General features: G+C 34.3%; 1 protein-coding gene across 1 annotated transcript in view; it reads left to right on the top strand.

Moving 5' to 3' along the window:
* The window catches only part of KLHL1 (kelch like family member 1), a 319,714-nt gene that overhangs the window by 95,469 nt on the left and 210,884 nt on the right, over positions 1 to 13,361 (top strand). The window contains exon 2 of the mRNA XM_004604001.2: positions 11,696 to 11,878. Within this exon, the coding sequence (XP_004604058.1) occupies positions 11,696 to 11,878 (183 nt within the window). The remainder of the gene's footprint in view (positions 1 to 11,695; positions 11,879 to 13,361) is intronic.

Raw genomic sequence — 13,361 nt, 5'->3', positions numbered from 1 at the left:
TACTGGTGCTGGCTCGAACAAATCGATGAGCAACGGGAGGACAGTGATACAGTGATACAGTTATGTATGTGTGTATGTTATGTTAAATATTGTTATATACTCTCGGAGAGCCCAGCAAGATACCGAGAGTATCCTACCTGCACAGCAGAGCCTGGCAAGCTCCCTGTGGCATATCTGAAATGCCAGAAACAGTAACAATAACAGGTCTCACTTCCCCTGACCCTTAAAGAGTCTCCAATCATTTGGAAAGACGAGTAAGGAGAGGCTGCTAAAATTTCAGGGCTGGGGCAAATAGAGGTGTTACTGACGCCCGCTTGAGTAAATCAATGAACAAGGGGATGATAGTGTTACAGTGATACAGTGATTGTTATTTAAAATTGTCATATCTATGAATTGTTCAGTTTATAAGTTGAAGAAAAATACATTCTAGTGTTTATAGTATGTTATTTCTAATAGTTAAAATATGGTAGCACCCAAAATGTCTGCATACAGATCAATGAACAATATTTTAGGGTATTTGTATAAACTGGATAAAATTCATTTATTTTAAAGGGTAAGCATTTCCATTCACTGAAAATGGAAGAAATTTGAGAGGATTATATAAAGTTAAAGAAGTGAGAAGTAAAAGAAGTGTTTGTAGATTTTACACTTGTGTTCAGTATAGTGACATGAAACTTATGAATCAACAAAATAAAATTAAATACAAACCAGTAGGCAGAGATATAACCAAGGTTACTTAAAGAGAGAGTTTCGAGAGGTGGGCAAGAAGGTGATAGCAAAATGTTACAATAAGATTATAGGTAAAATAAAATAACATTAAGAGAAAACAAGGCATTTGCTTTATATGATTATTCATTAATGGTAGATCCTCATATGGTACCTCAGGAACTTCTCTGTTGCAATCTAAAACCTGATTAATACACCAATGAGACCAAAGTTAAAAGCAGGCATTTACAAATCGGTAGCAGTTTTACTAGACATTAAAATTTGCATATGAGCCATAATCTTAGATAGCACTGAGTCAAAAACAATTTATAACAAATATTTGTTTCCCATGAAACAAATATTATATTTTATAGAGTCTTGCAGTAATCAGCTACTCACATGTTCAGAATTTCCATCAACATACCACGAAAAGCTTTCACAAGGCGATAGTTTAGATCAACTTTTGGGAATATGCCTCCAAGGGAAGAAGAATTTGAAGGCTTGGACTGTTGATTAAGGTCTGATTTTATCATGTTCTTTTTGGCTGTTTTCTGAAGTTGTAAGAATACCTTTCAAACAATATGTGGTATTGTATGCTGGGAACACCTAATTAATAAAAATAAGTCTTAATTTTATAAACTTTAGTTTTAAAATATTCATATCCTATATTTAAAATCTTAAAACTATTACAGATGCAAACTTATTTATATTTAAAATCTTAAATTAAAAATAAACTACTGTTGTAAACTTATTTATGTCCATAAGCATTCTAGGATGGTATTATTAAGCCAATTCAATTATATTGAAAAATTGAATTTGGAATGCAATAGCTAATGGAGACTACAACATAAATACTTTTCTTGAGACATTAGATATTTCTTTTCACATTTATATTGTGCTAACAAGATATTTGTGTGTTTTGGTGTATGTGTGTATGTATTTCAATATTCCTGATAGTCTTATTTAAAATTTCAATTATCTTATAAAAGAAAATTGTACCCAGAAGCAACACTAAAGACTATACTCATTTTTGTTGTTTCTAAGTTGTAGCACCTGGTACTTGAACTTATTCCTTTATTATATTTCCTGACTGTAAACTTCTCTCTTGAGTGCTATTAAAAAATATGAAAGTTAGTGATTTTACATAATCAATTGTTTTGAACACTGGTTAATGCTTTTATATGAACATGTGGTGATACTGTTTCATTTTCTACCAATTTAATTCATAGCAAATATTTCCAAACTATTTTACTTACTGAAGTTTTGTATTTTCCTTTTATTTAGTAACAAGTGACTAATTGCAGGAGACACTTTTACCTGAAAAAAATTCACTTTTAGATCTGCAATATTATTTATGCTAATGATTTTATAAATATTATTATAAAAGTAAAACTTAAAAATTGAATAATATGTGCTTTATGGCAAATATTTAAGCAATATATCTCTTCACTTCACTTGTATCACTTGTCATCCTGTTGATCTTTGATTTACTCAAGTGGGAGCCAATGACATCTGCATTTATCCCTGTCGAGTGCTAGTGCAGCCCAATGATATCTGGCTGCTCCAGGAACAGGAAGAGCCTCAAATCGTTCATTCAAGGATTTGACGAAGAAATCTGACCATCTAGTTGGTGGACGGCCACACGGTCTTCTGACATCCCCTGGAATCCAGTCGGTAACAACTCTAGTCCAGTAGTCATCTCTGAATCGCATTACATGACCAGCACATATAATTTTTAATGCCTTGGTAAACGAGACAGCATCCCTGATTCTTCACCGTTGACAGAGGTCAGAATTCTGGATTCTGTCTCTCACTTGAGTGAGATGTGATACTCCTAGCATAGCTCTTTCGATTCCTCTTTGGGATACCCTAATAGCATTCTTATCTGTTTGCATAGGGCCCAGGTCTCTGAGGCATATGTTAATGCAGGAAGAATGGTGGAATCAAAAAGATGTGCCTGGAGTCAGAGATTCTTTGTCCTCTTAACCACTTCTTTGACGCTCTTGAATGCATTCCAAGCTGCTCTCTTCCTCCTGCGCAGTTCTGGCACCAAGTTGCTCCTCAAGTTGATTTCTCAACCCAGCTACACACAGCTGCTGCATTTGGAGTTGTTCGTTCCACTGAGAGCAAATGGAGCTTCAGGGACCAGGTCATTTTTCATGAGCATTGTCTTGTTGAGATTCAGCTGCAATCCGACCTTTCAACCCACACTCGTGGTCGAAGTCGGCCAGCATTTGTGCCGCTTGGCTAATGTTTGGCGTTATGAGAACAATGTCATCAGCGAAGCGGAGGTGGTGTAATTGCCTGCCATCTATCTTCACTCCCATTTCTTCCCATTCCAGTAGTCGCATGATGTTCTCCAGGGTGGGACTGAAGAGTTTCGGTGAAATGGTGTCACCCTGCCACACCCCTCTCTTTACATCAATGATCACTTCCTTGTAGAATGGTGAGATCCTGGTGGTTAATCCACAATACAGCTCGAGGAGGATTTTGATGTACTGAGTTTGAACACTCTGTTTGGCAAGGGCTTTGATGACTGCTTCAGTCTCAACAGAATTGAAGGCCTTCCTTAAGTTGATGAACGTTAGACAGAGCGGCATCTTGAACTCTTGTGAAACTTCAATGAGTTTGGTCACTGTGTGGATATGGTCTATTGTGCTGAATCCCCTTCGGAACCCAGCTTGCTCACATGGTTGCCCTTTGTCTAGTGTTCTGCCTATTCTATTCAGGATGAAACAAGTGAACAACTTATAGACGACAGACAGCAGGCAGATTAGGCGATAGTTGCCGATGTAGTGGATGTCTCCCTTCTTGTACAACAGAAAGGTCCTACTGGTTTTCCACTGGGATGGAATCTTGCATTCAGACAAGTTTGCCTGAAGAACTCAACATTGGGACCCATGGCCTAGAATGGAATGATCAGGGTGAGAGACTGTCTGAATTTATCATGTCGACCAAGACCATCTATGGTAACTCACAGTTCCAGAAGGCTGAATCTAAACGCTGGATGTGGGAGTCTCCCAATGGACAGTTCCACAATGAAATTGACCACATATTCAATCGAAGGTTTTGCCTGACCGATGTCGCTGTTGTCCCAAAATTCCAAATGGTATTGGACCACCGTCTACTTCGTGCAAAACTCTACTTCACAGAGCGGTTAGAAAGGACTGCAAAATTTAAGTTTAAGAAGGCAACTCCCAGAATGACCTCCAACTGGGAGCTCTTTGGCACTATTGCAGCAATGTGTGAAGATGCCGTCCTTGACAACATGGACGAGGAATATGATAGACTGGTTCAGCATCTCCATGACTATGTGAAGAATGCTGAGAGTGAGAAAACCACAAACAGACACCTGTTTTTGGAAACTCAAGCTCATTCGTCAACGTGGTTTGGCACGAGGCTCAAGCAACCACAAGCTGACGTCTAAGCTTGCAAAGCTGTGCAGAGATGCAATAAAGGAAACCTCAAAGAGAGAAGAGCAGCAGTGTTGGCCGATACAGCAGAAGCCGGGATAAGTATTCTCAACACACTTATCCCGGAGATACAGCAGAAGCCTATCCTCAGGATGACTGCCCTCTGATGTCCTGGTGGATCTATCACATCTTCCAGAAAGGCAATGGAGAGGATAATTCATGAATTCTACTCGGATCTCTTTGACAGTCATGTCCACCTGCCCGCATACCAAATTCTGCAGGATGGATATGTCGTTCCCAATGTCCTCCCTTCCAAAATCCAACAAGTCATTTTGTTGGTAAAGATGCGTACAGCACCTAGTCCAGATAAGGTCAGACCCGAACACCTGAAGAATCTGCCGCCAGTACTCATCAATACACTGCCTCGGCTCTTTACATGCTACCTGTCTGAATGCAAGGTTCCTAAAGCAATATAAATAAATAAAAACAAACTTCAAATTATCATTAGTCATTAGATATTTTTAAAAAGTGAAAAAAATATATATCTCCAATCATGAACAGCCTTGTAATAGCTCATCTCACAGTGATACTACAAAAATAAAAATTAATATAAAAATATTATCCCATGAAAATATGACATAGCACTGCAGCACTGTTGTCCCGCTGTTCATCAATTTGCTTGAGCGGGCAGCAGTAATGTCTCCATTGTGAGACTTGGTACTGATTTTTATCATATCAAATATGCCATGTGTAACTTGCCAGGCAGGATACTCTTGGTATCTTGCCTGGCTCTCTGAGAGGAATGGAGGAATTGAACCTGTGTCGACCTGGGTACAAGGCAAATGTCCTACCCATTGTACTATTGCTCCAGTCCTAAAAATATGACATAGAGTTAGATATTCCCTGAAATACATATTGAATATGTGTGTGGAAATTATAGAAGAAAGAGATGCGACACCATGGAGAAAAACTATTTTGAATCGCTAGAACAAAAACCTAAAAATAAGAATACTCAAAGTTCAAGAACCTTAGAAAAAAATTAGATACATAAGTCATAATAAGGAATTTGAAGTATGGTAGCATTGAAGTCTGGGAATCAACTGGGAAATCAACTGGGAATCAACTGGGAAATCAACTGGGAAAAATTAGTAACATTCAGATTGGCACATCAGTAGCCATCTTAAAACTAAAACATATACTTCTTTTTTAAAAAAAGATTTGTTCTTGTTCTTGTTAATTCAAAATCTAATCATTCAGAGATAACGATTTCCTGGTACAAAGAACTGTGTTATGCTTGTCTGACCTCAATAGAATTGATCACAAAAATAGGAAAATTTGTTTTATCTCTGAATTATTTCTACAGAGAAAATAAACAATATTTTGACCTGAGTTTATTAGCACAGGTACAGGAAAGCACATAGGCTGGATCTCAGCAATCAGAAATAGAAATGAAAACTATTAAAGAAAGGAAGCATGACAAGATAAACATGAGACCACTTTGCAAAAGCAGTCTCATTATTAGATAAATGTTTGGGGAATAAGAGTGAAATGGATTTAACCATGTTGAAGGATTTGTTATAACAAATGTAGACAACACTTACGAATTATAAGGCTGATAAAAGAACATTTCCATTACTTGAGGAAGTTGTAAGATTGGGAAACTTACTCTCCTTATTTTTTTTTTAATCTTAGTTTGGAAATCCTGTATATTCTGAAGAGAAGCAGTCATTGTAGACTTCAAAAATTGCATTAATTATAGGTTAAAACCTTTATGGTTTCTAATAAAGCTTAACATTTCAGACAATATCAGACTAGACTGAGTGTAATTTATTTCGGATGAATATATACAATTTTAGACAATGCAAGTAATCCAATAACTATCTTTTCCCTAACACTTACAGAAAACACTGTGGATATCATTTATTTCCTAAAATGTTAAGATCTCATTTGTTTTAAAAAATGAATACTAGGTTAATATCTTACTTTTTAATCATTAGTGTTCAGAATCAAATAATACTTTTAAAGTCCTGAACCAACTGTTAGAGTGTTACACAAGCCAAAATATTAGAAATTATTTGTGAGAAAATATGCAATTATTGTTACAGTGATGTTTGAAGGAGAAAAACAAGGAAATCTAACAAAACTATTAATCTAGAGATTAATCAAACTTCAAACCAATATGCTTAATCTCAAATGAAAAAATTCAAAATCCTGGTAACTTTTAGAAAAAAAATCTATGCTAAATTTGAATCAAATAAAAATATTTTGAAACCTAGTTTCTATCCTTCTCTATCTTTTATTTTAAATCAGGATTTACTCTCAAATTATTTAAGTTTCTCAGAAAAGACCTAATTTGAAGGGGCTGGAGAGTTAACAGAATGGGTAGCTTGCTTGTCTTGTATGTTAATAACCCAGGTTGATTCCCTGGCATCTCATATTGTCCCCAAACTGTGGTAGAAGTGACTCCTAAGCAAAAGTCCCATGTCTGAGTAATTCCTGGGTGTGTCTCAGCCCACCCTGCCCCACCCCCCAAAAAAGATTTAAGTCTGTATTCTCAAGGTTGTTTGATATGACTAGGTTATATAAAAATAAGTTTCTTTCTTGAAAATAAAGGAATATTAGGACTTTGAGTAAATGTTCTCAAATTTCACTTTTTATTCCTTTGTATTGATTTGGTTTGAAAGAAGTTTTAAACTATATATTTCTAAAAATTGTATTTATTTTACTATTTTCTCTATTTCATTCACAACTTTGGTAACTTGTATGCAAAATATACTCTTTTTAGATAACATTTCTGAGGAGTAAAATTTTTAGTGTAGTATAAACATATCTATCCTAAAATTTACTCTACTTATGAATAATTGACATTAAAACATGCCAAATCCCCTCAAAACCAAGCAATATAGTCTGTCACTGGAGTCTTGAATTCCAAACACTATGCAATCTGTGAAATAGAGTAGAAAAGTCCTTATTTCAATGGGAATAATAGTTGGATTTCTCATTTTGATAATCCAATCTGAGTTAGGAGGTCCAGGACATTCTTCATGAAACTTAGTCAATCACTAGAATGGTTCAGTGTTTGACCAGAGGGTGTAGAACAGTGTTTGACCAGAGGGTTGGGGTATTATCTGGAGTCACCAAGAGCACCTACTGGTATGCAACGGGGCATGTATCAAAATCAGGTCCTAGAGCATGCTTAGTCATTAAGAAACACCCTGGCCACAGTGAGGTTAAATTTTGATCTACATTTTATATCTAGTCTTGACCCAATAGCCAACAGTTAACTCATTCTAGATTTAAAAATGTACCACAGAGTATCTTATATTGTCTATTCCATTTGTTGAAGGGCAGAAAAAACCTCTATTGGTACATAGAACTTGAGTTTCTAAAATAAATGCTGGGAATTGCCATATTCTGGAGTTGTAATTTGCAAACTTGTGAAAGGCTAACATATGGCATAGCAAAACCTGCATTGCTTTCAAATATTTAAAAAATTATTAAAACAAGCATGTAAAGTTTTTTTTTTTAATTTATTTATTTTTAATTAGAGAATCACCGTGAGGGTACAGTTACAGATTTATACACTTTTGTGCTTATACTTCTCTCATACAAAGTTTGGGAACCCATCCCTTCACCAGTGCCCATTCTCCACCACCCGTAAACCCAGTGTCCCTCCCACCCTCCCCAATCCCATCTCCCCCCCACCCCACCCTGCCACTGTGGCAAGGCATTCCCTTCTGTTTTCTCTCTCTAATTAGCTGTTGTGGTTTGCAATAAAGGTGTTGAGTGGCCGCTGTGCTCAGTCTCTAGCCCTCATTCAGCCCGCAACTCCCTTCCCCCACATGGCCTTCGACTACAATGTAGTTGGTGATCGCTTCTCTGAGTTGACCTTTCCCCGGAACGTGAGGCCAGCCTCGAAGCCATGGAGTCAACCTCCTGGTACTTATTTCTACAGTTCTTGGGTGTTAGTCTCCCACTCTGTTATTCTATATACCATAGATGAGTGCAATCTTTCTATGTCTGTCTCTCTCTTTCTGACTCATTTCACTCAGCATGAAACTTTTCATGCCCATCCACTTAACTACAAAATTCTTGACCTCCTTTTTTCTAACAGCTGCATAGTATTCCATTGTATAGATGTACCAAAGTTTCCTCAACCAGTCATCCGTTCTGGGGCATTCGGGTTTTTTCCAGATTCTGGCTATTGTAAACAGTGCTGCGATGAACATACATGTGCAGATGTTGTTTCGATTGTACTTTTTTGCCTCTCTGGGATATATTCCCAGCAGTGGTATTGCTGGGTCAAAAGGCATGTAAAGTTTGATGAAAATAACTATTGTGTTAATAAATGTTGTGAGTAAAAAGAAAACACATATATTTAAATTAATTTAAATTATTAATTTTTAAAAAATATTTTGGATTTCCTTGGTATTGAAATACATAATTGAAAATGATATATTTTGCTTCTTTATAAATTAAGGACTTATTTTTTCTTTTTTATTTATACTGGTAAAGTCTCTGAAATGTTTTTGAATAGAAGTATTACTAAAAATATTAATTTTAATCTCAAGGAAAATTTTTCATTAATTATGTTTGTGATATGAATAAATGAGGTGGTTTTATATAAAGAAATAAATTCTTTAATTCATTTTAACTTAGCTATAATGCACAATCAACTATCAATTTCTTTTATACATATTTCTACATTTAGAAACTTATTTTACATAAAATCTTTTTAAAATATGTTTATCAAAAAGGATGATCACTAATTTTCTTTTAGAGAATTTGTCAGATATTTGGAATCTATATTACCATGCATTTTTAAATTTACATTAGCATACTTTTATGACTTGTTGGAAATTTTTTTTTCTCTATTCTTCAAATAAAGGTGTTTTTTAAAAAGAAAGTTTGCTTTGCTCTTACTATAATGTGTAGTTTTACTTCTTTGTATGTGTGCAGTTTTTTCGTGAATCTTAACTTTGTATCTTCTTTTATACATTTAAAATTACTGTATTATCTATTTACTACTGAGACGATTTTGCTCATTATTTTTCTTCCTACTTATAGGAATACAATGGCTTTCAAATATTAATTATTATAATACTATAATTGCTATGATTTTTGAAACTATTGCTATTTTATCTTTTAATCTCTATATTTTAGTTCAAATACTTTTCTATTTATTTTCCAGATCACTATGTTTTCATCACCTGCATCCATCTGCAAGTTAAGTTCATCCACCAAAATTTTAAGTTATTATTTTGTTATTTATTTCCATTTAATTTTTTCATACAGCCAAATTGTCTATGACATTCTCCAGTTGCAATTTAAATTAAAATATATTAATTATACTTATTTTTCAATCTAGTAGATAATTGTAATCCAACTCTTCAGAGATAACTATGTTACTTGTCTGTTTTCCTCTCTAGGTATTATATCTTAGATCTTTGCTAAGTTTTTCTTTTATATCAAGCATTATAAACACATACTGCATCACAAAGTATGCATGAGGATATCCTTTCTTTAGAATATTTAGTATTAGCCTTTGTTGGCACTTATATTGGAAGATCACCTCAATAAAATCAGAATGTATTGATCAAATCTAGGCATTGGATTATGTCATTTTACCTGAGTTTTCGCATGCATCTTAGTCACATAAAGGATAGTATTTCAAGGACACCAAAGAAATCCGAGACAAAGTTTCTTTCTTTTTAATAGCTAAATTTGAAAATGTTTTTATTTATTATTTAGCATCTTAATTGTCCATAATCCATTTTCTGTTTTCCTAACTCTGCTTCAGAATTAGTAAAATGACATAAAAGGGAAATAGTATAACGCAGAATCACAGCCTTACCTTATTTTCCCACCAGTTTCCAACTTCTGTCAAAGTCTTATTGGGAGTGGGGTGAGGTATGAGCCGCACCTGGTGACCTGGTGACACTCAGGTCTTTCTATTGGCTGCGTGTGCTAAAGAGTCTCAGTCGGTATTCATGTAGCAGCCGCAGGCTAGACAAAGACCTTAGGCGTTGGACTCTCTATCCTGTCGCCCCTACAAACTTTGGGTGTGGGACTATAACTATATGCCTATGATTCCATTGTCTGTATTTATTCCTACTCCTCTGATGATGCAAAAACTCCTGCCTAGCCACCACACTATGCTGAGTATCTTAAGCTTTCATCTTATGCTATTTATAGTTAGCAAATACCTTGAGGGTATAAAAAAAAAAAGCACTATAGACTATCGAGGATTTCCATGATGTTACCTTTGTTCTAGAAGTTGATCCTTCAAGTACGTCTGCCTAAGTGGGTATTGAATTGTAATTGCTATTGTAGAATTATTTTGTTTGTGTTCTTTATTCTGGTGAGATATTAAATAAATTACAAGTTATTAAACTCTCAATGGATACAGCATTATTCGTGTTTCTATCTTGAATACATGGTTTTGTTATTATTTTATTTATTTAAATTTGTTAATTGTTCAAAATATTTGTTATGAAAATAGTGGATAAGATATGCTGGGCTTATCACACATCAACATATACTGATATGGGGTGACATTTTTAAAGTTATCATTGTGATATATATATATGCGTATGTGTATGCATCTATACATATCCTATGAGAGTAATAGTCCCAGTAGCTAAGCTTAAATATAACGATCAATTTGCAATACTAATGTTTATATATATCACATATATTGTTCATATGGTTATATATATATCCATATATGACGAGATGCTCATTTTCAATAATACACAAAACCATATTGTAAAACTACTGCTTTCAATAAAAATCTGAAGAATAGAATAATCCTAAAAAGCTAATACATTCCTAATGGGTTTTTGTTCTTATTTGTTTGTTTTGGGTTTGGGAGGCCATACCCAGAGGTGTCTCAGGACTTTCTCCTGATTCTGTGTTTAGGAAGGATCCTTAGGAATGAATGTTTTGGGGAATTGAATGCCATACTGGGGACAGAACCTGGGCTGGCCACATTTAAGGCAAGTGCCTTACCTTCTGTACTACGATTCTGGCCCCCATTTTGCATTTTTGTTTAAACAGTCATAAAGGGCACAGAATAGGAAAAAATTTACTGCCAAATTAGTTGTCAATCATTTTACAAAGGTATGTTCATGATTTTTCAAAATAGAAAATTATCTTCTATAAAGTTGTATTAGAATAATGATAACTTATAACAGTGTAACTAGATTTTTCAATCTTTTATGGGTTGTATCAACATTTAATAAAAAATATAATTAGCAGGTTGGTAATTTTCAGAATACTCAGGTTCAATAATTCAATGCCCTGATAAATAAAGATGATCTATATATGTCTTTTAAGAAAAATATAATTGGCAATTTATTTATTACTTTCTAGAGTAAACCATTTAACCCAAGATAGATTTTATGACGCATTAGTAATGGTCGGAGTTAGAAAATATGCATTGATTTTTATTTTTCCCCGAGCAGTCTAAACATCTCCATAGTTGTAGACAATTGGACAATTGGCACTAACAAAATACTATCTTTGTGTTTGTGTGTGTGTGTGTGTGTGTGTGTGTGTGTGTGTGTGATCTGCAGACTCTCAGCGACAAGCCATTCCCTGACATCTCAAAGTGACATGGACTCTAGCAGCTCTGAAGAATTCTATCAGGCTGTTCATCACGCTGAGCAAACCTTCAGAAAAATGGAAAGTTACTTGAAACAACAGCAACTCTGTGACGTCATTTTGATTGTTGGAAACCGAAAGATACCTGCACATAGGTAGAGTAACGCTATCTTTATTAGAGATTTGCATTGACATCTTTGAAAAGATAGTATTGTTAGTAAATTGAAGAAAAATCTGATAATAAAATTGACACTCTACATTTCTAAACAGATTTCATACTGTTTACTCTTGATTTTTTCTTCATTAATGAAAGAATCTAGAAACATTTTGCAGAAGGAAAGCACACACATTCAGTTTAAAACTAAACCTCTAGTAACTTCTTGGTGGCAATCCATTTTGATTTAGCATGATATAGCTCTGAAATATATTGATTTTCTGTTAACATAAAAGCAGGTTATCTTGAAAATATATTAGTTTTATCATTTAAAAAATTCAAATCATTTTATATTGACATATTTATCTCCATTACTATCCCACTCTTCCATTTAAAATAAAGCATATTTATATTCAAAATTCCCAAAATATTTTATTGCTAAAAAGTTCTAAGTTATATATTCATGTTTGAAAATTATGTTCAGTGAAATTTTTATATCCTATTGTCTTATACTATGTTGAATTTGTATGTTATTATAATATAATGATTCTAAAAATAACATTAGTATATTTTATAATAAACATAATTAAATCTGTTAATCTCTGTTCTAGATTCTCAGATAAATTCCAAAATAGATTTTTGTTTTATACAAATTTCTGAGAATAATTGATCAACAAGTGAACCAAAAATTTTAATGTAAAACTCTTAATACCAGACATAGAGAATTATTTCCTGGCTACATTACTTGCAATTAGTGATGTATACTAGATACTTAAAAATAGACTCTCAAATCAGTGTCAATTATTGGGCATTATATTATTTTGTAACATAAATGTATAAAATGAAATATTAAGATTGTGAAATGTTTTTCTCTTTTATCCATTATTAAGATTATGGATTTGACAAAAACTAAAAGGAAAATATAAAATAACTAGCATCCTCAATGTTGGGAATAATGTTATTGATAATTTTGTGCACATAATAACAGTACAGAAGAATGTGGACTATAAAAAGTCTGCAAAGCTGACTCCTAGGTAGTAATATTTTTAGTGTAGGATAATAGGAAACATATATATGTGTATATAAAGTATATGCATATATAAATATATACATGCAGACATTACATATATGATGAGAGAGACTAAGAGACATATACACATATATACACTATCGCACTGTCACACTGTCTTCTCGTTGTTCACCAATTTGCTCCAGCAGGTATCCCTAACATCTCCATTATGAAACTTGTTGTTAGTGCTTTCGGCATATCGAATACTCCATGAGTAGCTTGCCATGCTCTCCCGTGCAGGCGGGATACTCTTGATAGCTTGCCAGGCTCTCCGACAGGGAGAGCCCTGTTCCATTCGGAGGAATCAAACCCACCCCTGTCAGCCATGTGCAAGGCAAACACCCTACCCGCTGTGCTAACACTCCAGCCCAATAAACAAAATATTAGCAGGGTGAAATTAAGCGCATGTCCAAAA

Source organism: Sorex araneus, chromosome 1 (genome assembly GCF_027595985.1).
Source record: "Sorex araneus isolate mSorAra2 chromosome 1, mSorAra2.pri, whole genome shotgun sequence".
NCBI lineage: Eukaryota > Metazoa > Chordata > Mammalia > Eulipotyphla > Soricidae > Sorex > Sorex araneus.
The sequence above is the reverse complement of the archived record's forward strand: the minus strand, read 5'-3'. Positions and strand labels throughout refer to the sequence as shown.